This window comes from Oryzias latipes, chromosome 16 (genome assembly GCF_053564925.1).
Source record: "Oryzias latipes strain Hd-rR chromosome 16, Olatipes_Hd-rR_3.1".
Classification (NCBI taxonomy): domain Eukaryota; kingdom Metazoa; phylum Chordata; class Actinopteri; order Beloniformes; family Adrianichthyidae; genus Oryzias; species Oryzias latipes.
In genome coordinates, this window is record NC_136252.1 from 34,560,103 (window position 1) to 34,583,245 (window position 23,143).

General features: G+C 44.2%; 1 protein-coding gene and 2 long non-coding RNA genes across 10 annotated transcripts in view; 2 read left to right on the plus strand and 1 right to left on the minus strand.

The window, feature by feature from the left end:
* The window catches only part of LOC144984624 (uncharacterized), a 53,141-nt gene extending 41,190 nt beyond the window's left edge, over positions 1-11,951 (plus strand). Inside the window, exon 2 of the long non-coding RNA XR_013648432.1 lies at positions 7,905-11,951. This is a non-coding gene — a long non-coding RNA (uncharacterized LOC144984624). The remainder of the gene's footprint in view (positions 1-7,904) is intronic.
* Positions 1-23,143, plus strand: part of LOC105356055 (uncharacterized) — a 71,251-nt gene that overhangs the window by 44,575 nt on the left and 3,533 nt on the right. For 3 of the 4 annotated variants that reach the window (XR_013648429.1, XR_002292061.3, XR_910335.4), the window contains exon 3: positions 22,875-23,086. This is a non-coding gene — a long non-coding RNA (uncharacterized LOC105356055). Of the gene's footprint in view, positions 1-20,712; positions 20,852-22,874; positions 23,087-23,143 lie in introns of those variants that run through there. The other variant, XR_013648430.1, reaches the window with a different exon arrangement.
* etv1 (ETS variant transcription factor 1) lies at positions 3,898-20,838 on the minus strand. Of its 5 annotated transcripts, XM_023964690.2 has the most exons (13): positions 20,702-20,838; positions 20,476-20,515; positions 20,289-20,388; positions 20,107-20,154; positions 17,205-17,258; positions 13,072-13,201; positions 11,546-11,734; positions 10,917-11,164; positions 8,331-8,399; positions 8,178-8,246; positions 7,921-8,093; positions 5,805-5,906; positions 3,898-5,196 (listed from the first exon to the last, which is right to left on the minus strand). In XM_023964690.2, exons 2-13 carry the CDS (start codon positions 20,512-20,514, stop codon positions 4,975-4,977), a joined length of 1,443 nt encoding a protein of 480 aa, XP_023820458.1. In that variant the 5' UTR covers position 20,515; positions 20,702-20,838; the 3' UTR covers positions 3,898-4,974. The 5 variants fall into 5 exon arrangements, with proteins under 5 accessions (XP_023820458.1, XP_023820460.1, XP_023820459.1 ...); XM_023964692.2 differs by lacking the exon at positions 20,702-20,838 and having other exon boundaries at positions 7,921-8,090; positions 20,476-20,609; XM_023964691.2 differs by lacking the exon at positions 20,702-20,838 and having other exon boundaries at positions 20,289-20,385.

Here is a 23,143-nt window from a genome sequence, read left to right on the forward strand (position 1 = left end):
GAGAAGGGGGCGAGGCGCCGTTTGTTTCATCGTCTCGAAAGCAGGAAGACGAACAACAAGAGAGCAAAGGGTAATGAGTGAGGAACCTGTGGCGTTGCCCTAAACCTTCTTAAAGACACGGCAGACACTATTTAATTAGACTACTGCCAGGCTTGTTTCTGCAGTCAGCAGCTTCCCCCTGACTTTTGATGTGAACGCAAACAGACCGCTGAAATATAAATTATGACCTGGATCAGTAATTGACAATAAAAGAAAATTCCTGCTTTGAATTTTAGCATCCTCTGATGGAAAGGAGGATGCATGGAAAAGATTTTGATTACAGCTGAAAATTGTCTGTAGATGTGGTGATTCTGGACAGACGCATCGGTGGCCTTAAACAGAGGCGTCTAGATAATAAAGTGTTCATGAGGCCGTTTTAAAGTAGAATGGCGGCAGCAGAGGCTTTATAATTTCCCTGCTTTTTCCTGTTAAACCCCCTGTTGTTTCTCCGAATTACCTCTGAATGATTTATGCTCACTGGTGTGGCCGCTGATAGACCCTAGCAACACAGACAGAAACCCACTTAGAGCTTTTTGGTGTGTAAACACCGGGTATGAAAAACCAACTTGTTTCAAAGAGCCAAACACATTTGCTACGACGCTGGACCACTTGGTGTCATTTCACTTGTCAAACACTGCAGTGTCACAGCCAATCAGGGGCCACAGAGGCCATTTAACCTGAGCAAACACGGCGTGTCACGAAGCCGGAGGATAACTTAAGAGCCTGGACAAACACTGGCGAGAGCCCTCGGGCACGAATCAAGGCGGGCCTGGCTGAGGACAAGTCACTCTGGTAATGGGTTTGTGATGACTCAAGATCGAGTGGCCATCTGTTTGTTACAGTGGGGGAGGACCACAATTCACAGCCCAGATACACAGAATAGTAGCCAGTAGAGCAGAAGAAGAGGGGAGGCTCTGGCTGGCAGCACAGGATGTAAAGCATATGTCCATAAACGGTAAACACGCTGATAACCGGGGTCAGATCTGAGCGGCTCTGATCCGCAGACAAGGCGCCTTTTGAAAGGTGTAAGACTTGTCTCCTGCAGGTGACCTTCAGGATCTTTTCCCCGAGTCCCGTCAGCTGTGGGAAAGTCACCGCAGATGTGAAGCATCGAGAGATTTGCATGGGATTTTAATGATGGGAGTTTGAATAGACCACAGTCATTTGTGTCTGGTCGGTCACCGTGAAATTCATTTGAACAAAAGTCAGACCACAGGCTCTGAGGCTGGCAGGTTCTACTCCCGAGTCGAACTCTGGTTTGAAATAATGATATCAGTTTTAGGACACACTCCAACTAACAACAAAAACTCTTCTTTGTGTTCACCAACCTGTTTTAGTCATGTTTACACAAACACATTTTGAATGTTCAAAATGGTGCCTAAGAAATTCCTTTAGGAGTTGAGAAAATTAAAACAATCTTTCAAGTTGTGGACATTTTTACCGACACAACATGGAAGCCAAAGGTAGAGTAAATGTTCAAATTAGGAAATTAACGTTATTAACAATATTAACGTTTTGTATAGTTTACTAAGCAGAGCTTTAACTTAAAAAATAAAGGTTATGTAAATTTAATCAAGAAAAAAGAGAAAATATTGAAAATCATTATCAATCAAACCTTATCTTGGCTTCACATCAAATGTTGATAAAACTTTAGATGTGAAGCCCAACGAGGCTGTATTTGTACAACAACTGATTACTGTGTTTAAGCATGAAAATAAATAAAAAATGGCACTAACTTTCAATTTGGAAAAATGGTTTTAAACAAACACCACAAATTCCTGGTAAGATTTGGGCTAATAGGGAATTCAAGATTATTATGATCCCCTTAACCCTTGTGCTATCCTATGACCCCACCCTTACACTGACGTGTTCTCCCTACCATAACAAAAGGTGGGTAACCCTTATGCTATCCTAAGCACTTTAACATTGGGAGTTGGGTCATCTAGACCCACTAGACAGTGCTCTGAACCTTTTTTCTTCAATGATTTGTGATCTTCACTGGTGTCCATGGATTACAAGAAATCTTTCCACCTTTATCCAGGGAGAACACGTCAATGGAAGGGGGGGTTCATCTAAGATAGGACAAGGGTTTATAATTGTTTATACGGTTAGAATGTCTTTCTAACCATGGAAGTGTGCCATTTGCACCATTATACTAGTGTTTTGCCCTGTTGTCCAAAGAATACCAATGTATTTTGCTTGTTTAGGAAAAGGTTTTCAGGTAATCAATGTTTTAAACTGAACAATGTCAAACTTGAAATATTTAACTCTAATCCCACAATCGCAGCAAACAACAAAGGAGTTTTCAGCACCAAAAATTTGAAGAATAAAATCAGAGGAGAAGCAATTACTGAAATTATTTAATGATATTGGATCTTGTAATTTGGAATCGATTCAAACGAAAGAGTTTTCTTTAACTGACATCATAGACAATTCTTATCTTTGTCGTCCAACAGTCACAGCTTTTTAATGGATCATAAACTCCTCACAAAGTTATCTTGCATTTCTTAAAAATGTGAGAAATGATGTGACCTAATTTGACTCAACTGTGGTTTAAAATTTCAGCTGCTTTGTGCCCAGGACCCTAAAAAATAAATAAATGTCCACGCCTGGCATCATGCTGTTCTGATATTCTTAAAATCGGAGGATATACTTGAGGAAATACACCGCCAGTCAAAAGTTTGGACTCACAAGACTGATGGTGACAAGACAGTGACTTTTTATATTTATCATCACCTATCCTTCAAGTTAAAGTGAAAAATGAAACATCTTCATAAAAGCCTCATTTTTGTGTTAAGAGGGAAGGCCTACAGTGCTGCTGTAAAATATGAGCATTTTCCTTATTATTCTGGATTTTTTCTGGTTGTGAAGGAAAACTCTTGGATGTGCCATTTGTCACGCATGCTTCTGATTTTAGCTTTGTAGATGTTGGATTAGATCTTGTTAAATATCCTCAGGGAAACAATCAGGTGTTTAAAGTTAAGACCAATTCCCTACACTACATACGATCAATAAATAACTCCAACTGTATAGGGTTGCCATGTAATCCTGCTTTGACAAATTAAGGCAACGAGTGTTTTTTCATTACTTACACATCCGTTTTCATTTTTCCCATCAGTGAAAGCAATTAAACAACGCTTCCTTAAATTAGTCATTGATTTTTAGCCATAGTGACTCCTTAAAGAAGGAAATAATAACTTTATGGGGGTGTTGCTGCTTTTTTCATTACTGCCAGCCATGGATGAGAGGCAGAAACAAAAGAACAGAAACAATTCACCTACATGAAGAAGGCGCTGGCTTAAATTAGTCATTGATTTTTGCTCAGGTGTCACTTTGGTTAAACGCCTTGTGGTTGGGAAACTTCCCTCCAACTTGGGAATAGTCTATTATCTATCTATCCATCCAACCCAAGAGTTTCTTCCATTTAGCAAATTTCAAATTCAAATTTTGTGTCTGTCAAGAAAAGGTACAAAAATGAATCGCTTTATCTAATTTAACCCTTGTGCTATCTTAGATGACCCCTCCCCTTCCATTGAGGTGTTCTCCCTACCATGACAAAGGTGGATAAAGGTGGAAAGATTTCATGTAATCCATGGACACCAGTGAAGATCACAAATCATTGAAGAAAAAAGGTTCAGAGCACTGTCTAGTGGGTCTAGATGACCCAACTCCCAATGTTAAAGTGCCTAGGATAGAACAAGGGTTACAATCATGACAGACAAGACGGACCATCGTTTGACTGTCCGCTGCACAAATCCTGTAAAGTGGGTTTTCAGTTTTTCAGATTTGTTTTATTACAGAATGTTTTTTCTTTTTCCATCCCATCCCGAACACATGAACTTCAAAGACGAGACGCTCCACAGACCCGACTTCTTCTTTAATGCTTAAACCAAAGAAAAAGGAAATAAAAAAACAAAAACGCAGAACTGCAGCCAAAGACTTTTTCTTCAGCCTTAAAAAAACACAACAGAAAGCAGCTACAAAAATGTGAATTTGCCTAATTATACAGTGGATTATTAATATAGGACTTGTTTTTTTTTTATTCACCACATTATTAAACTTTAAATAGTTCTTCTTGTTGGACCAAAAAGAAACCCATTAATGAAAAGCAACAACATTGAAACAAAGTGTACACCTGACGTTCTTATGGAACAAAATGCTTTAAACAAACAATAAAACCGGTGGATCTTTTAGATTTTCTTGCATTAATCCTGAAAAAAAGAAAAAATTTACGGGTGAACATTTTCTCTGATTGATTGCGGTACCCCCTGGAATTGCACGTAAAGATTACCAAAAAACAAACTTAAAATAATTTGAACAGTGAGAGTTATTTTACAGCAGCCTGGAGCTTTGCTGATTTTCCCAAACACAGGCCATTCACATGTGATGCAGAGAGTTCTCAACACGCTTCCGGCTTCTCAAAGGCCCTCGGGATCTCGTGGGGTTTGTTAGCTTATGAGTGAATGACCCAGATACAGCAGAACCTACAGTCTTATCAGACAAGGGGAAGTGTTTCCGTTTCTTTCATAGTTCTTTCTCCAAATCTTTTAACAATGTCTTTTATTCACAAAAGTTCCATGGTGAGATGATGCTGAGGCGGCCGACTGAAAAGGGGAAAAAAAAGAAACTCCATCCATCGGTTCTTTTCTTCATCACATGCTCAAAAGAGAATTTTAAACAAAAAGAACCCAAAACAGAATGATTTCCACGTTCATGGACGAACATTAACAACGATCAAAAGCCAAGTCCAGTCCGATTCCTGTCCATAAAGTGCACTCTCCACCCTGCTGTGCAGCTTGAACGTCCGTAAGGAGAACAGAAGAAAGGTTGCGCTAATGTTTAGCATACTGACGAAAAGGGGGCGTGCCTCTGTGCTTGTGAGGGGAGTGTTCAGTTAAATGAGTCAGAGTGGAGGTTTGGGTTTGAACGCTGACGTTAATAAACGTAGCCTTCGCTGTAGGGGTGTGGCTGGCAGTAGGGCCCCTCCTGCACGTACGCCATGTTTTCATCGAAGTGCGACAGCGGCACGGTGTCCTCCTCATTGATTTGCCGCTCCACGTCTGTCTTCAGCACCGGCCGCTGATTGTCGGGGAACGCCATGGAGAACAAGGCCTCGGGGTCGCACACGAACTTGTAGACGTATCTTTCACCAGCCACCTGCAGGGCGATGGACACATTCCTTTCCTTTACGTTACACATCAATTACTTTTGTCCCCCATAGTTTAATATCAGAAATGAAAACCAGAAACCAATTTATCTACATTTTTGCATTAATTTAATGGAAAATGTGACTGAAAAAGTTATTATTTTAGTCCTATTTTGTTGCGGTTTATGTATAATATTCCCAACTAATTTTTTCTCAAAGTGGTAGTTAGAAGAGTAAATATATAAGACACATTATGGGATGGAAGAATAAAAAAAAAGATTAAATAAAATCTTAGGTGAATACTTCTTCATGGTAAATGCAAAATGTAAATGGAACAAACTAAAAGCACAAATTTTACAGTGAATATTTTTAATCATCTGTCAAAATAAACAAAAATATAGAAAAGTAAGCAAAAAAAGATAACATTTTTAGTATGTTAACTTTTTTAATTTTGATGCCCCCAGTCTTTTGTCTGTTGATGTTTGCCGTGAAGCTTAAGCTTACATTTTTAAACTTAAATGAATTGTTCTTTTAAAAAAGGAGCCTGTTCAGGTTTCAAACGTAGAAACGGTTCCTGATCTGATTCTCTGCTGAGAAGAAGGTTGCTTTTTTTTTTTACCTTTTGCATGATTCCTTTCTCATAGTAGTAACGCAACGATCTGCTGAGTTTGTCATAATTCATCGCTGGACGATTCTTCTGGATGCCCCAGCGGCGAGCGACCTTTGTCGAAACGGGCAAAACAAAAGCAGCACAGTTAGTTTAACACGAGGACAATTACAGCACAAGTGTTGGACAAACTTAATAATTAGTATGTTTGTAATAACAGTAATGAAGGCGCGTCCAGCCAGAGCAGACTGGACCAGGAATGTGTTCATTAGGAGCTTGTCAGACACCCAGCAGTGGAGGCAGCAGATGTTGCAGCACCTGTCTACCAGACCACCCACCATCCGTCCTCGCTGTCCAAACACGGCGCTTCTTATAGCTTCTCCTTTGGAGTTTTTCCACTCTGCCACCATTTCTTTTCCCTAACAGAGGATCATTTCTTCTTCTCTGTACCCATACCCCACACTCCAGGAGGTGTCAGCTAATCAAATCAAATCAACCTTTATTTATAAAGCACTTTTCCAACACATGTCACTCAAAGTGCCTTACATAAAATATAATCAAATTTAAAAACAAAATGACATGACAAACAATGCAGACAACCCCCCCCCCCACTCACACATACATCCATACACTATGATAAAAAGAGTCATAAAATGATAGAATGTAGAGACCTGGCTTTGTCCTGAAGTGGGGAAACGATATTTTGGGGACATGTCCACATCAGTGGACACCCCCCCCCCCCCCCCCCCCCCCAAGTTCACGGAGTACACTACCACAGGACCCCCCAGATCCGATCAAGATAGTCAGACCCGGGAGATCCCATTGCAGTGATGCCGTTCCCTGAGAAGGGTCAGTCACTGATGTGGAGGATCCCTCAGAGGGAAACACTGGAGTTACAAACAAAATGTAAAAGGAATAACATTAAAATTGAAATATATTTAAAACAAGAACAAAAAACAAATAATTACATAAACCTTAATAGACATATACAATGGTAAGTGTGACAAAAAATTAAAAAATGAATAAATACAAATAAATAAATAAATTTAAATACATACACATATAAAACTAGTAAAAAGAGAACATAAACAATTAAAATATCAAATAAATTCCTAAAACTCAACTAAAAGCTAAATTAAAAAGGTAGGTCTTAAGCCTTCCTTTAAAAACCTGAACAGGCATGCTGGGAGTTTGTTCCACAGACCCATAATAACTGTATGAGGCCTCGCCGTATGTTTTAGTTCTAGCTTTTGGGATAACCAAAAGGCCTGAATCAGAGGACCTGAGGGTCCGCCAGGGCTCATCCTTTAAAATCATATCAGATAAATATGAAGGCCCGAGACCATAAAAACAATTAGAAACCAATAAAAGAACTTTGAAATCAATCCTGAAGCGCACAGGGAGCCAATGCAGCCATTTTTAAATCGGTGTAATGTGTTCCCGCCCCCCAGTCCTCGTCAGTATGCGTGCTGCTGAATTTTGCAGCAGTTGTAGTTGTTGTAATGTTAGTCTTAAGGCGATTGGTGCCCTCACGGCGTGAATGGACCCCCCTTTTTTATGCACATCTGCCTCCACCACCAGGCTGCATGGACCTCCGCCACATACTCGCCCATATCCCTCAGTTTTCAGGAATGCTACATTCCTTCCACCAGGCGACATTTCTAAATTGGGTGTAACAAACTAAAACACTTTGAGAAAACAAAATATCAGCATCGTATTAAATTCAGGCTGTTGCCACGATCGTACTCTTTTGTAATTTATTTAACTCTTCTGGTTTAATTTGCCACAACATGTGAGAATCCTGTATATTTGTCAAAATCCCTCATTTTAGCTACAAAAAAATTGGCTTTTGTAGTTTAATGTAAACTGTTGTGTCTCCAAGGAGGAGTTTACTTAAATACAACAAGTTAATTCTGTGTCTCTGACTGTTTGATGCTGCTGTAAAGCTCACCCAGAAATGTTCACCATTTTAAATTTTAAAGTGGGCGGTAACTCAGGTAACCAATCAGATTGGACAAATATGTTAGCAGAAACCACGTGTAACACATAAGCAATTGGAGGTCAATGGCTCCTCCCCAAGCCACTATTTGGGTTTTTGTTTTTTTCATGAAGGCATCAAACTTCTCACCTCCTCCGGCTCAATGAGTTTGAACTCCATGCCGCGACCGGTCCAAGCGATGAAGTGGGAGTTTGACGGATCGTCCAGAAGAGCCACCAGGAACTGCCAGAGCTGCAGGGAGCCTCTGCGCTGGTACGACGGGCCCTCCCGGAACAGGCCCGACTCCTGCTTGATGTCGCCTGCTGGACTCCATCACAGTTGTGGTTCAGGAAAAGAAGACGGCGGCACACAGAACGCTTCGGGACGACCTTTTACCAGGGACTCACCTTCCACCTTCTCGGGCACCACGCAGGTGTCGTCATAGAAATGCCTCGCCACTTTGTCAAACATGCACCCTGAAATATAGGACGAAAAACATACATTTCATATAATACTCTATAAAACTAGGTTGACTATTGCGGAGGTGCCGTCGCTGGTACCTTCAGTCCTGTTAGAGTGAGCCAGGTAGCCGTCTTGACGTAAATAGACAGAATGGCAGCTAGGCACTTCTGCAGAAACCAAGGCAAGAAGGAGAGTTGGTGTTAAAGGGCCCGGAGGCAGCATGATGGGAACTACCAGAGGCTGCAGATGAAGCCTCAATGAACTGCGAGCTCTGATGAAACAGTATCCCCTCCGGCATTAGCGGCGCGAGCTGCTTCACTCCGCTAACACACACCGCTAGTCTTTCTACCTAGAGGAAGATCTTCCATCAAATAGGAAAAAAGAGTGACATGACGTAAGTTTTTCATAATGTCCTAAAATTATGCCTTTCCCCCCAGATTTAATTCAAACTACACACAAAGTCGAGTCTCATCTTTTTTTTTCCATGATTGCAGGATTTTCATTTTCTCATCTTAGGTTTTAGATTGCTAGCTAACGTACATTTTTAGGTTTAAATGTTTTTCTGTCATTCTTTATGATAAAGTTGAACATCTGTTCTTTACTTAATTCAATATAAATACAGGCGCTATGACAGGGATTTTTTCCTGTGCCGAACCAGTACCTTTGAACCGGTTCAGGTGCTCCAATCAGTGCTTCTAAAATGAAAAACACACCAATTTTTCCCCCAAAAGCCTTTAAGTGTGATGAAGCGGCCTCACAGGATGAAGAAGAGCACTCAAATGTTCCCAAGATGCTTTATTTCATGTTCTCTGACGTAACCACAAATTTCCCCGCTCATCACCACAGCAACGGTCTTGTTTTCTTTTTGGAGCGTTGCGCACATGAGGCCAACCCATCAGGTTGATGAATTAAAATCTTTTTGGTGTGAATTAAAGCCAAACCTTTGCTTATTTCGCTTTTGGCATTTTGACTGAAGCTCCGCCCACCCTCACAGCCACACCCATTCTTATATAGGGTTGAATGATTGGCTAGAATGGTACGGCAAAACTGAATTGAATAGAAGTGACTGACATGTCTGAAATGAAGCGCCAAAATCCCCGTTTTCATATAGTACCGTCTGTTTGATTAAAAAAATGACACACTTACATATAAAACATTACTTTTCTCACGTGAAATTGTGTTCAATCTGTGAATTCCTGCAGACGTGATGCTGACATCAAAAACTGGCCAAACAGGTTACAAAGTGAATATTCAATAAACACACTGCGGCCTTTCATTTAGGCCCGTAAACATTTCTCTGAGCTTCATCAAAGTAATGGGCTGGTAGAGGAAATTGGCGCTAATGGAATTACCAGCTCCTCCCACCCATCCTTTCCGACAGGCCTGCTCCAGTCAACATGCTCCGTTCTGGCTGCTAATAAATTCGCCGCCATTCTCCGTCCTGCGCGTTCGCTACAGCACAGCAGGAGCGCAAACACACGACCTCTTGACATGTCGACGGTTGGGCATCCTTCATCTTAGATTCCTCTGTAAATGATGGCAACATCCAGGCTTGGTGTGGGTTTCTGTTGTGCTCTCCTGGCTCTGCAGGAACTGGAATGTGAGTTTGTAGTGGAAGTAAGATTTATTTCTGTTTGTGTGTTGTTGTTTTTTTTCTCCTCTGGAAGCATCCAAGAGGTGCTAATTGGCGTTTAGGTGCTCCCAGCTGTAAAGAACTGCAGACGCAAAGCGAGAAAACGCAGAAGGAAAGGCTGAAGGTCCTCGTTTTTACAACAGAAACGACTGTGAGGCAGACGTATCGAACATGTCATCACATTACCCCAACACTACGCTCTCTCCACTGGTTGCCTGTTTCTTTTAGAATCGATTTTAACATTTTACTCTTGACTTTTAATGGTCTAGAACTGCTCTGTCTTACTGAGCTCCTGTAGAATCGTCGCCCTCGTAGAGTTTTGCGATCTGCAGATCAGACGCTCTCAGTGGTTCCCAGGACTCGACTTGTGACTAAGGGTGACGGAGCTTTTTCAGTGGCTGCCACTAAACTCTTGTTCTTAGAGGTCAGCCAGATCCTTATATCAGTTTAAATCTTTAAAAACTCCTCTTTTTACGTTGGCTTTTAACACCAGAGTGGATGACCATCAGGCCAGCTCTGTTACTGTTTCTATTAACGTTGATTTGACTGTTATCGTTTGATCATTTTACTTGTACTTATCATATTTATGCCTGTGCAGCCCTTTGGATCTCTGGTAGATGTTAAAGCGCTCTACAAATCAAGATTGATTGATGTAACATGCAGTAGAAGAGACGTCAAATTGGCTGGAGCGGTTTTTCTTGGGCTCGCTGCCACGAGGCGGCTCCTCTCAGCTCTGCGTGGCCTCGTGAATGAACCCGGCGAGCGTTCATTCATGTCCCGGTGCAGCCTCGGGCTCTGCAGGGCCAAATGATTACTGTCTAACCCAAAGGAAGCGCGCAGGCGTGGGAGGACCCATTCTGGACCGCCACCAGACCCCCCCTCTGGCCTATTAGAGCTTCACAGGAAATGGTCAGCGGCGCAGACACCCATCCAAACCAGAGCCCCTGCCCCAATAATGAGCAAACTCAATAAATGCCTGTCATCTCTCATTCCTTACACCATAATGCAGAGAATCCGCCTCTGTCGTGTTTGACACTCAGCAGCCTCTCACCTGAGTCGTAGGTGAAGTCCCTGGGCTCCTGCTTGATCATCATGCCGGCGGGGTATCCGTGGGGGAGCGGCGCTCCCATCATGGCGGGGTGCTCAAAGAGGGGGTCGGGGTACTCCTGCTTGAAGCCCTGCGGAGGGAAGGGGATGTTGGGCTCCGACATCTGCCGGTGGTAGATGGGCCGGCTGTCCCGGGCCATCGACGGCGGGGAGGGGAAAGAGTGGCACGGCTCGGAGAGCTGCCGGCGAAACCTGGGGGGGAAGATACGCAGTTGGAGGTCTGACAACATGGTCAAAGCTTCAGAAGATATGATGCCAAATGCAAAAGATAACAATTACCACAGTTATTTCCTTTTTATTTTTAATGCATTTGGCCGTGTGATATTTGTCAAAACATAAAAATTATTTTAGATATGAAAACCAACCAACAGATATAACAACCTTTAAAACAGGATTTGTATTTAATTAAAATAGACACCCATGTTTAAACACAGCTGCTTGATTCATTGAGTTGATTGATAAATTTGAACACGTTAACAGGCTGTAGTGTGATGGTCAGTCGTCCGGGTTCGCTCAGTCTGCAGCTTTTGGACCTGCATGTAAACGGGATGTAAATGTCAGCGGCTGCGGTACCTGTGGTCCAGAGAGTAGGCGCCGTCCGGCAGCGGCTGCGAGGGCGCCATGTGGCCGAACGTTCGCTCCGGTTTAGGGGTCGGCGCCGCCGTCGGCGAGCCATGGTGGATGGGGGACACGGGGTTGCTGCTGGGAGGCGTCACCGGGCTGGAAGGCTTCATTCCTGCAAGCTGCTTCTGCTCATAGGCACTGCGGAAGCGACAGAGGCTGCAGTCAAATGTGCTGCAATGTTGCTGGTTGGAGTTCATGGTGTCATTTGTGTTTCATTTAACTCTGTGGGAATTGAATTTCCATACACATATTTGCAATATGCGCTCGTGTTGACCCGCTTTAAATGTCAAATAACCTGAATGTATGTGGGGGGCTAGAGCGCAAATAGTAATAATATTAATAATAATAAAGGAAACTGAATTAAATTTCACTCTTTAACGACTGACTTTCTGATCCTCTTTTAAGTTCCAAATATTTCACAAAAAACAGCTTTTCAAAATAAAGTTTATGTTTATGTTTTTCAAGAATTTCTCGCTCATTTTTACTCTATTTTAATACTTTAGTAATAGTATTTTTATTTATTTTCATTGACCTTTTAGAAGTTGTAGTTTATTTAGTTGAATTTTCTTCTTTTAATAACAAAATGATGCATTTTGAATTTATAGGGTTGTGAAGTATTTTTTTTTCTTTTCTTTTTTTTTAATGATTAAATGAATTGTTGAGATTAAATGATTAAATGAATTCTGTTTATTTTTCATATTTTCTTTTTTTTTATTAATAAATGATCCGCTAACCAAAGAGCACTTTTATGGACCTAAAATCTGTCTATGCCAATAAAAAGCAGATGAACCATATGAAATTGCTGCAAAAAGACAAACATCAAATCCTGTTAATTTTACTACATCACTGTCAAATGACATCATAGAATTATCAACTATGGGAAAAAAAATTTGGTAATATTTAAAGCATTTAATTTGTATTTCTTTGTGGGATTTAGTCAAAAATATATATAATTATTATTTCATTTTTTCAAAAATATAAAAGGTATTTAAAACACCTAAAATAACATACTTGACGTTTGAGCTCATCAACTATAGCTATAGATTTATCACCTTTTACCTAAAAACTGTGAAAAACCCTTTTAGAGCCGCAGAATCGTCCAGGAAGGAGGGAGAAGACGTTTTTCATTAACAGGAATACTTTTACTGCAATGTACTACAATCACTTCTGCATTTTTGTTTAATTTTCAGTCTTTTATCTTCTCTTTTTTAATCTGAGAACTTGAATTCTTGTTATTTGTGAGGCCAGTTTTCATGTTTTGTTTGATAAATTCTAAGTTTAATTGACTGATTAGAGTAAATTTTATTGATTTATTTCTCTATAATTCCACATCTTTCACTCCTTAAAGCGGGTTCTTCAGGTCTGTCCTGTTTTTCCCATTTTTCCTTCTTTTGGCGCGTCAGTCGAGTCCATCTGTCAAAAGCGGAGACCAAAGATTTTTTGTGCCTTCATGGCAGGAACGGCGGGGCCCCCACCTGATGCTGTAGGGGCCCTTCTCTCCATACTGGAGCTTGAAGGGCCGCTCCTGACTGCAGGCGGAGCTCAGCTCGGAGCAGGGGCTGTGCAGCTCCCGCTTGATCTTCAGCTGCAGTCCGTGGAACGCCACTAAAGGGGAAAGCAGAGGAAGCGGTTGGTTCTCCTGTGGGGAGCATCTCTCCTTCACGGCGTCCCTGCCACGCGTTTCTAAGCGCCACGACCCGGCGAGACGAAATGAGGGTTGTTGCAGCCCACCCCCCACCCCCACCCCACCCCCCTTTAGGCAGATCTGACGTCTCAGGCCATCACTTATGCAGTTGACTGGCTTCAAATCTCATTTGTTGGGCTTTTTCCTGCCGGGGGTGGGGGGGTCTGGTAGTGAAATATGACAATCATAAAAGTGAGTGTGTGGCGAGCTCCTGTAAATGCTTTCAGCTGCTGTCAATACGCTCCTGACGACAACAATGGGGCTCATTGATCTGAAAAGAGATGGGGGGGGGGGGTATACCTACGGCCCCCACGGTGCATCTGAGAGGCCGTTAAGTGCCTGATCAGTCCAGATTAACACGCCATCGTCTTGAGTCATGATCAACGCTAACCCAATTGGCTGCGTCTCTGACGAAAACCCAGTCAGTTAGAATGAAGTCGGGATCGGGTTTCCTCGCCGTCTCGCCACCCAACACAGGCGGCAGGAGGGGGGGAGGGGGGGTCTCTGTACGGCGCTACGACCAAACCCCTGAGAGGCCGGCCGCTCCCCGCATCGCGGCTCAGCCGTGTGAATGGGATGAAGGGGGCTTCACTGCGGATGCGAGGAGGAGATGTTTTGGGGAGTTTTCAAACGCCTGGCTGGCAGCTGCCGCGTGAGCAGGGGTCGATCTGCCCCCCCCCCTCAGCCGAGCCCCTGGGGCCACACGGCCCGGCGTGACGGAGCTTAGGGGGTTGTTGGCAGCCTTCACCGGGGGCCTGACCTTTCCAGGTCATCGATCAAAGGTCAGAAAGACACTTCCTGAGGGGAGACCTTTGCCGGCCGGCTGGCGGGCGCAGCGCGGCAGAGGCTGGTAGTCCAAACAAAAGCCGGCGTTGGTCTGGCAGGATTAAAGCTTTTGCTGACGCACTCTCCATCTTTTCCGCTGCAGCGTCCGGGTCTGTGAAAACAGCAGCTTCTGGGGAGCCGCCGCGCTCCGTCTTACGCTGGAGATTGAAATGTCACAATGGATTTGGTCAGTGGGGTGCCAAGGTACACAAATCGATAGCGAGGGCATCGCGTCTGACTACAACAGAGACTTCCTTTTTAGTCCAGAATGTCATGCCTATCCCTGCCTGATTGCTCTCATTATCTACATATCGATTCATCAAGATGGGAGGCAGTTTAGGAGAAGCAGCAGTTAAGACAATTACTGGCTCTACTTCCAATGCAAATGTTTGGGGTTTTTTCTCTTCCGTCGACCTAAAAACGTCTTTTTGGTTCAAATATTGTCTCACAAAGTGGAAAGAAAATCATTTTTCTTGTGTTATACAATCAGAAAACACTTAATTGTAGCTGTAAAACAGAACGACTTGGCCCCTCAAACGAGAGTTTTGGCAGAGAGCGACGTTTGGCAGATCTTTCTCCAGTCCATTCATAAAAAAAATTCAGGTCTTTTGGCAACAGCGAAAAAAGCCTCCGTTCCATTTTCACCTGCCGTAGGTGCTCGCCTTTGCTGTCAAATGATGGAGGCTGAGATCTGCTGGTAAAGTGTGGCCTCATTTTACACCTCCTCTGCTCCTTCATTCCCCGCTAAGTTATGCTAATGCTAAGCATCTGTGGAGGAGTTTGAGACAAAGAAAATTCTCCTTCTTCTCCTCCGTTAGCCTCGGGACGCTTTAGCTCGGAGGCGCTCACATGCTGCTTTCACTGCAAAGTGTGAAGCTGACTTTGAGAGGAACCGCCAGAGCGCACGACGACAAACCACTGAAATATTCCCAAGCGTTGAGTTTAGCTTTTTTTTTTTAAAAACACTTAAGAAAATGTTTTACAGGTAAAAACCGTAAAATTCATAATGGAAATTAAATATAGGAAATAAATATTCTGTACTGACATTTTTATTATCATTTTTATCTGAATAAATTATAAAATTTAAACTTATTTAGACAAGCATTTTGAACATTGTAAGCAAAAGTCATTGAAAAGAATTATCAAATTCAGTTGAACTACAATAAAAAAATGTTTAATTTCATTTAAATCTTGTTGAATCCACAACAAAGCAGTTTATATAAAACTAACTGATGACAATAAAGTTTTGATTGAATTATATCCTAAACAAGGAACATAAATGAAATATTAAATCATTTTTATGAAAGTTTTAAATATGAATCAAATCTTCATTCATATTTATTAAAACCTTGTTTTTCCACATAAATATGTCGCTAATTCTTCTAGCATGTTAGCTAGCTAAAATCACAAAAACAGCTTTGTAAACTAATTGTTTACTATTAGTCTACATGTATTTCTGATTTAAATGTAATTTTTTTTTAAATGTTCCTAAAAATTTATTTCAAGCAGTTTCGTCCAGATTTTTGCTAAAAATGTTGATATTTTTGGTCCAAAGTCAACAAATTTACAATTTTTCCACAAACTGTTAAAAAGGATCGAATGTTTAACGGAACAAACTGCATAAAAAAATAGATTAGGTTCTGATAATGAATCAAATGTATGTATAGAACCAGTTTGGTCTTTGTGGACCGTATTTTCTGGATGGATTTGAGGTGATGCCGTAAAGAAAACGCTCCTCCAACAGAAGTAGGACTTTTCTTTGACCTGACGAGGTTCTGGGGTCATTTCTCCTCACGTTCTCCGTCTGTTTAGACGCCTCACCTACACCTGTTTCTCTCTCGGTACCAAACCGAGCGTCCCCTCCGTCTCTGGGGCTGATGAGACCCATATGGGAGCGGCGCCGGCTGGGACGCCTGCTTCAAGCGCCCCCGCCACGGTGCCCTCGCGCTCCTGCCATCTGTCAGTGCCTCTCCGGTCTGCCGCGGCTTTGCCAACAGGACAATTCATATGGTCAGCAGTCTCCTGCCATGGCGGCCACCCACCACCCCGGCTGCCCCTCTGAAGGACGACGGGACGGGAGCGGTGACCTCTGCTCCACTGCTGCTCCCCACGCTGCCTCACCTTCACAGGCCGCACCCAAACTCTCACTTCTTTACTTACGGGGGTTTTCAGCGGTGAAAAATGAGGTCAGAGGGGGAAAAAAGCAAATATTTGATGAATTATGTTCAAATCTACAGGGGCAGCTGTGGTTTTAAGGTGGATTATAAAGAGTTCAACTCTTTAGAGCTGATAAAAACAGACATTTTGGGTTCGCTCTGCAGTAAAGGGAGCCCAGATTCCTGCAGAACAGTTCTCGCTTTTGTTCAGCTCTCAAGGTGAAAGGGCGTGGAGGGCGAGGGAGGGAGGGTGGGGGGGACGCAGGGTGCGGACACACACTTTGGTGGGTTTTTCTCACAGTTTCATGCGCCTTTTGGCTCATCAGAAAGACATGTGCTCACTCCGGGTCCCACTGAGCTCCACTCGCTCAATTTCTGTCCCCCACCTTGGCACCGCTCCTTCCAGAGGCGGGCCGTGCCAAGTCATCAGCCGCGGCGTGCAAATCGGCGTTCGCAATCAGGCCGCGTTTGACTAACGGCCTCATCTGCACGGGACGAGGCTGGCTTTTGTCAGGCACAGGAGGAGAAGAGCTACCATAGTTTTAGAAATAAAAATTCATTTTTGAGGGACAACATAAAAAAAGGTCAAGTTGAAGAGAAAATTAAAATGTGTTTTATAAAGTCTGTGGGGAAAAAACGGTAATAAACCAAAATGAATTTTGCAAAAAGGAGAATTAAACAAATATTGATTTATTTTCTAGCAGCTTGATCCTTTAAACCACCAAAAACATCCACGATTCTGGTTTTCCTGATGCAAATATGTGGCTGTAATAATAACTAGCAGGAATAGGATGACCCCCACCTGGTTCACCTGAGCATGGGGGGGGGGGGGGGGGGGGGGGGCTTTCCACAAAAAAATACAAATAAATAATAGAAGCATCAGGAAAAAAGAGGCGGCGACACAAAGACGGAACGGAAAGGCAGAGCGGGGTCTTTTACTCACAGTTTTCGGTCTGGAAGTCTGGAACAAACTGCTCATCGTTGTCGGGAACCTGAGCTGAAGACGAGAAGAAGAGAAGGGTCGTCACTGATGCGGCGCCCGTCTGCTGCCGGCAAACCTCGCAAACGCCACGGATTTGTTTCACAGGAAATCTGAGCCAGTCGTTACGATATTTAAAAATGAGAAGACGCTTCTGCTCCTTTAGGGACCAATTTTATAAAATCATTTCCCTCCCCTCCAATAAATCCTAAACCGTTTTCTGCAACGCTCTAGGACTTTTTGGAACAGATTATATCTCTCTTCTCAGATAGTCAACCAATCTTTTTCTCTCTATTGATCGTCTCTAGATCCTTTTATTGAAATCTACGAGACCTCAGCAGAAAATACCTGCACATTTGCAAACACGCCCCGCCTGACAGGGAGAGCCGTCCGTCTCCCTCCTAACTCCACTTCCTGAGCTCCTCGCTGGCTGGACGCTGCCGCCTCGGTCCTCGCCAGCAGCCCAACACCCATTGTTAACAGTATCTAATTGGCTTGTTCCCTACTGCTGAATCCACCTGTACCTGCAGAGCTGGGTCCCCATCCAAATCCTCCGACGCCTCACCTGCGCCTGCCTGGGCTAATGCTAAAATAATGAAGCCCGCCTCCCTCCAATTAGCCACGCAAATATTGATATCACACATATTTACACTTTGTGACAGTCCCTCAAGTTTGACTCTCTGGCAAAACGAGGAAAGGGGAAAAAAAATCAAAAGTGTCATTAGCACGTCTATTTCTGCACACAGAGAGGTGGATCCTCATTATCGCAGCATCGGTATCCTGCCACGACATGTCTGGGCTCTGCAACGGAAATCAAAAACGGACGGTTTGGTAGCTCTGCGCCTCTGCAGATGGTCAGGAGCGGCCTTTCTCCTCTCACCCGAGGTGTGAACACTTAACAGATGGAAAGTAAAAGGGAGAAGATGCGGTTTTGGTTGTAGGGCTGCGAGCAGAAGAGCATTTTCTGAAGGTCCAGGGAGCCAACGCCGCGCTTTGACGGAGCGGACGCTTCGTGACTTGGACGGCAGGACGGAGGGCCGTCGGTGTTTGCGTGTGAGAGGAAGTACAGGACGGATGAGTCACGGCCTCAGACTGTGCACGGACCAGCTGATCCCTGCACCAAACAGAGCCGCCGCCATTCACAAAACAGAAAAAAGGCGGGGGGCCAACCGGAAAACCGCAGCGGTGAGACGTCTTCACGCCGGTCGAGGGCGTTTAGAGCAAATGCAGGGGTAAAAGATCGTCCCGTTTACACTATTTTCTCTGGAAAAGGGAACAAAATCCTCCTAAATTCCAGCCAGATGTCATTTGAAAAACCATCAACTTCTACAAGTCGGAAATTCAGTCGGCCGCTCATAATTCCTCCTCTTGTTCCAATTACCTGAGCTAATAAATCTTACAAATGGGAAGGTATTCCTTTTTATCTTAATGGACAGGAAGTCATTTATTAAACCTCCAAGCTGGAGCCGTCCATCATCACATCGATCCGTGACGGGCAGAACTGTGACCCTTAACCACAGCAGACTCTCCTCTCACTTCAGATCCTGAAATATTTCAATCCTGCCTTTTTTTCTCCCCCCCCCCCTTCGCCGTCCAGCGCGCCGCCTCGCCTTTCCGACTCGCTCGGCTGTTTTAGAGAATATTTCTCATTTTTAAAAGCTTGGGATTGGGGCTGCCAACCTTCTCTGACATCAATGATCGAGCCTGGCTGCAGATTTACCGCTTTTACAGTCGTTCAAGTCACTTTCCACAGCTGGAGGTCACTTTAGAGGAAAGGAAAAGCCGCCAATCAATCAAATATTTGCTGTTTCTGCGACTCAAAAACAAAAATGTTGCAGCAAAATTAAAGTAATGAAGGCGTAAATAATTAAAAAGTAAATTTTGGAACATTTTTGATTTGAATTCAAATTTAATCAGAAGTTTCTACATGATTATGGAAAAATGTGAATTTAGGAAGTGACATTTTTTTTATTGCTGAATAACATTAAACACTAAATAACTGACATAAAGTCTCACTCTGACTGAAACCCTTTTAAAAAAAATAATTTATAACGTTTTACACCAAATTAAAGTTTAAAAACTTCCCGCCTTAACGCTGCTTTTAAAAAAACAATTTCCGTCAGTTCTTCTCGTACTCGGGTCGTCAGAAACTTCCAGGTGTCAGAACATCAGCATGCACACAAAGACACAACACAGACCGGGTTCTTTTTCCCGCACTAACCAAAAGTTCGGTGCTGGAGACACGGCGGAAAAAGGACGCTGGCGCTTAAATCCTGAAGCATCACGTCTTAGTTACACCACGAAGAGCAAGTCTTGCCATTAGAGGAAAAAAAAAATACAGAAGAAGGGAGGATGTATAAAAGAAGAAGAAAAAGTCTGAAAGACTACCTGGAAAAAGTTTGCAAGAAAAAAAAAAAGGGATTATAGATCCATTATTTTCTTTTTGCCGCCAAGAAGTGAAACTGAGGAAGAGATGGCAGAGTACAGCTGGAGAAGATGAAGAGAGGAGCTCTGAGAGGAGGCAGGGAAGAAGAGGGGGGGGGTGTGGATGAGAGAGGAAGGGAGAGAGGTGGAGGAGGGGGGTGCAGCAGAGATGTGGTGGTGGAGGTGGAGGCTGGCGTGCGGCGCCTCAGCTGCTGCCAAAAGCAGGAGAGACAGTGAGCGTCGGAGAGCTTCTCCTGGTAATTTGTGATGACACTCTCTGGGTAGAGCCTCCTCGGCGTCCCTCAAGACCCCCGCTCTCTAATGTATGCATGACACACGAGGTGCCTCTTCCACACAGCCTTTTAATTGGACTGCAACGCTAGGCACCCCCCCCCCCTCCCATTTGAACCCACTTCTCCTCCTTTTCTTTTGTGACACTCACCTTCTGCCAGCCAGGTCTCCTGCAGCTGACGGAGGTCCTGGAAGAGCTCTGAGGAGGGAGACAAGCACCAGGAAGTCCTGACTGACGTGCAAGGCATTGTGGGAATCATCACCGGCTGTCATCAGACAGACCCATTGAATTTTGCTAAATGTTTAGGAGCCGTGAAATGAACTCCTCCTCACCTTCAGAGTCCAGGGCCAGGTCAATGACTCTCCTCTTCCTCCTCCTCCTCCTCCTGTCGTCGGCGGGTCTCTGGCAGCCTCCCGTCTCCTCTCGCTGCTTCTGGAGGAAGGAAAGACGCGTCAGACCAGAAGCCTGACCCCCTGAACTCCAGTCCCGCTGCTGCACTCTGCTGTTTGTTTTACTCACTTTGGAGTTTGGCACCTGCTGGTCCTGAAACGCGTCCATCCTGCTGCGCAAAGTGAGCGCGCGCGCAGAAAAACGGATGAAAAAAGAATCCGGGAACTTTGGGTCGGAGTTCGCGCAGAAACGGCTGAACAACAGTAACTTCGCATTTACGCGCCGTGCGTGATATGAACGAGCGCGCGCGGGGACGCGTCCTCCTCGCGCCGTGATGGGAGCCGCACGCGCTTACCTGTCTGTGCCGCTCCGCTCTCAGCCACAGAGCGGCTGCGGCCGGGGGTGTGCGCAGTCCGGCTGCCGCCTGCGCGCCGCTTCCGAGAGGCGCGCCTCCTGTGAGGGGGGGGCTCCGCCTTCAGCGGAACGCGGGATCAGGTTTCTGACGGTCAGTCACGCGCCTTGCAATACGAACTGCGCTTCTGCTAATCAGCGCCAATTTTTTTTAACCCCCCCCCCCCCGGAAGTTTGTGACCATAGAAACGGTGTTTTGAAATCCAGGGGAAGCTGCGCGCGCGCCAGCTCTCTCCACTACGGAACCCCTAAAGGGACATGAAAGTATTAAATAAAATAAAAAAACTTTTTTTTTAATTGACACAGTGGAGGAAACTGTACTGAGGGAGGCGGGAGCGCAGGACGGGCGGACCCGGAAGAGAGTCTGGAGCTCAGACAAAAACATTCATCTGCTGCTTTTACCTAAACCAGCAAGAGAAGCAACATTTCTGCAGACGGCAGCAGATGAGGAAACTATGACTGAATGTTTGTCACATTTAGACTTTTGGAAACGATCACACCAACAGTCAGACCCACTGACTGGATCTGAGAACTGGAGCGAGTGAGTGTGACGTCACTCTCAGAAAAATATTTACTTCCGGCTCCAACCAAATTGAGTCAGTAAGCCGTGTTTCTATGGCAACCACTCCCACCAATCAGGATTGACCTTTTTGGAAGGTCAATATGGCGTTTCATGGCTGCCATTAACTGAACGAGCACAGAAACAAACCGAGCGACTGTGTTCAGGAACTGAGTGAGCATAAAGCTCTGACTGGGTTTGCAAGCAGTGTTCAGGGGGGGGGGGTTTGTCACTTGGGGGCGGTAACCTTTCTGGTGGATCTGATTGGCCGAAATATGCAGGTCAAATCCAGCGAGGCAGCGGGGCGGGGCTTTCATTTTTCAACATTAACGAACGGCCAAGAACACGGTAAGAAAGTGCAGCGGGTATTTTTGTGCTGTAAGTTTTTCTCATGTGAAAATCCCTTTACTACGTAAAAATACATGTACACTTTAGTTAGCGCGAGACAGAGCTGCTGCACAACTCAAAGTACAGGAAGCGTCTATTAGCATGTGGCTAACAAATGCTAACAACGGAGCAGCATCTCACCCATGTAGCATCAAATGAATCTGCTCTTTCCTACCTTGGTCTTGGCTGTTAACATTTTAATCCACGTCACATCCGCCGTTTTTTTCCCATTTATAGCCTCTAAAAGAATGAAAGTCCCGCCCCGCTGCCTTGCCAGATTTGACCTGCAAATTTCGGCCAATCAGATCAACTAGAAAGGTTACCCCCCAAGTGAGAAACACACCCCCTTGAACACCACTGGCAAACCCAGCGAGCGCTCAGGAGGAGCGTCAGGATTGCAACGGTTAGCATTGCGCGGTTGTAAGGGTTCCTCACTCACTTCCTGAATCCACCCGCTCAGTTATCTTTGCCCTCGTTCAATTAATGGCAGCCATGAAACGCCATAGGCCACACCCCTACCACTCAAAATACAAACTAGGTTAGGCTGCAGAGAAATGGACAAGCAAGTGGAAGTTTTAGCAAAGAATGAAACTTGGAGAAAATAAAGAAAATTGTACTCGATGAATGCATCACTGAACTGAGAGTTCCTGAGAAATGTATCATTTTTGGAAAGATTTTGTTTATCTAGTAACAATCTTTTGTATTTGTATCAGTACTCTTTACAAATATATTTAAAGCTGTAATCGCTGCACACATTGGGAAAGTGTGCTCCAGGGGTCATAACTCTTCCATTTTGGGTTGTTGCACCTCAGTTTCTTTGAAGACCTGCAAAGCTCACAACACCTCCCTGTACAGAAATGTAGTAAAGAGAGTTTTTTTGTTATGATGGGAGTTTTCTGTAGGATTTCCCTCAGAAAAAGAATAGATAAACAACTTTCACTCTTTTCTTTTTTAAAAGGTGTTTTGTTCTCTAAGTAATTCCTTCCTGGGCACCAGAAGGAACGCGATGACGGACATCTGTGGATGTTCTCTCTCCTTTAAATATACTTTGATGTTTTATTTTTGAAGTTATAAATCAGAGTTCTGCTTTGTCCACACCTAAGAGAACCAAACTGCTACCTGAAATCTTTGTTCTTGTCAATAGAAGTACTTTTTATAACTTGTGTTCCAGAACGAGGCGATTCTCTGATGGGAACGTCACGCTGACAGAAAGGCGGGCGCATCAGAAGTCCGCCGTGGTCACGCTGGTGTCACCTTGGATCCAGGTGGGAGTCGGCTCCGGTCAGGTGAAGGTGATGTGAAGAGAGGCGCCGTGCCACTCATGCTGAACGCAGGTCAAACGCCGCCGCCCACACGCCGGAACCAGGGGAACGCCCGACCGACGTGAGTTTGAGTGTTTTCACAAACATCTGGAGAATCACAGCTGCTCCAGATGTTTCC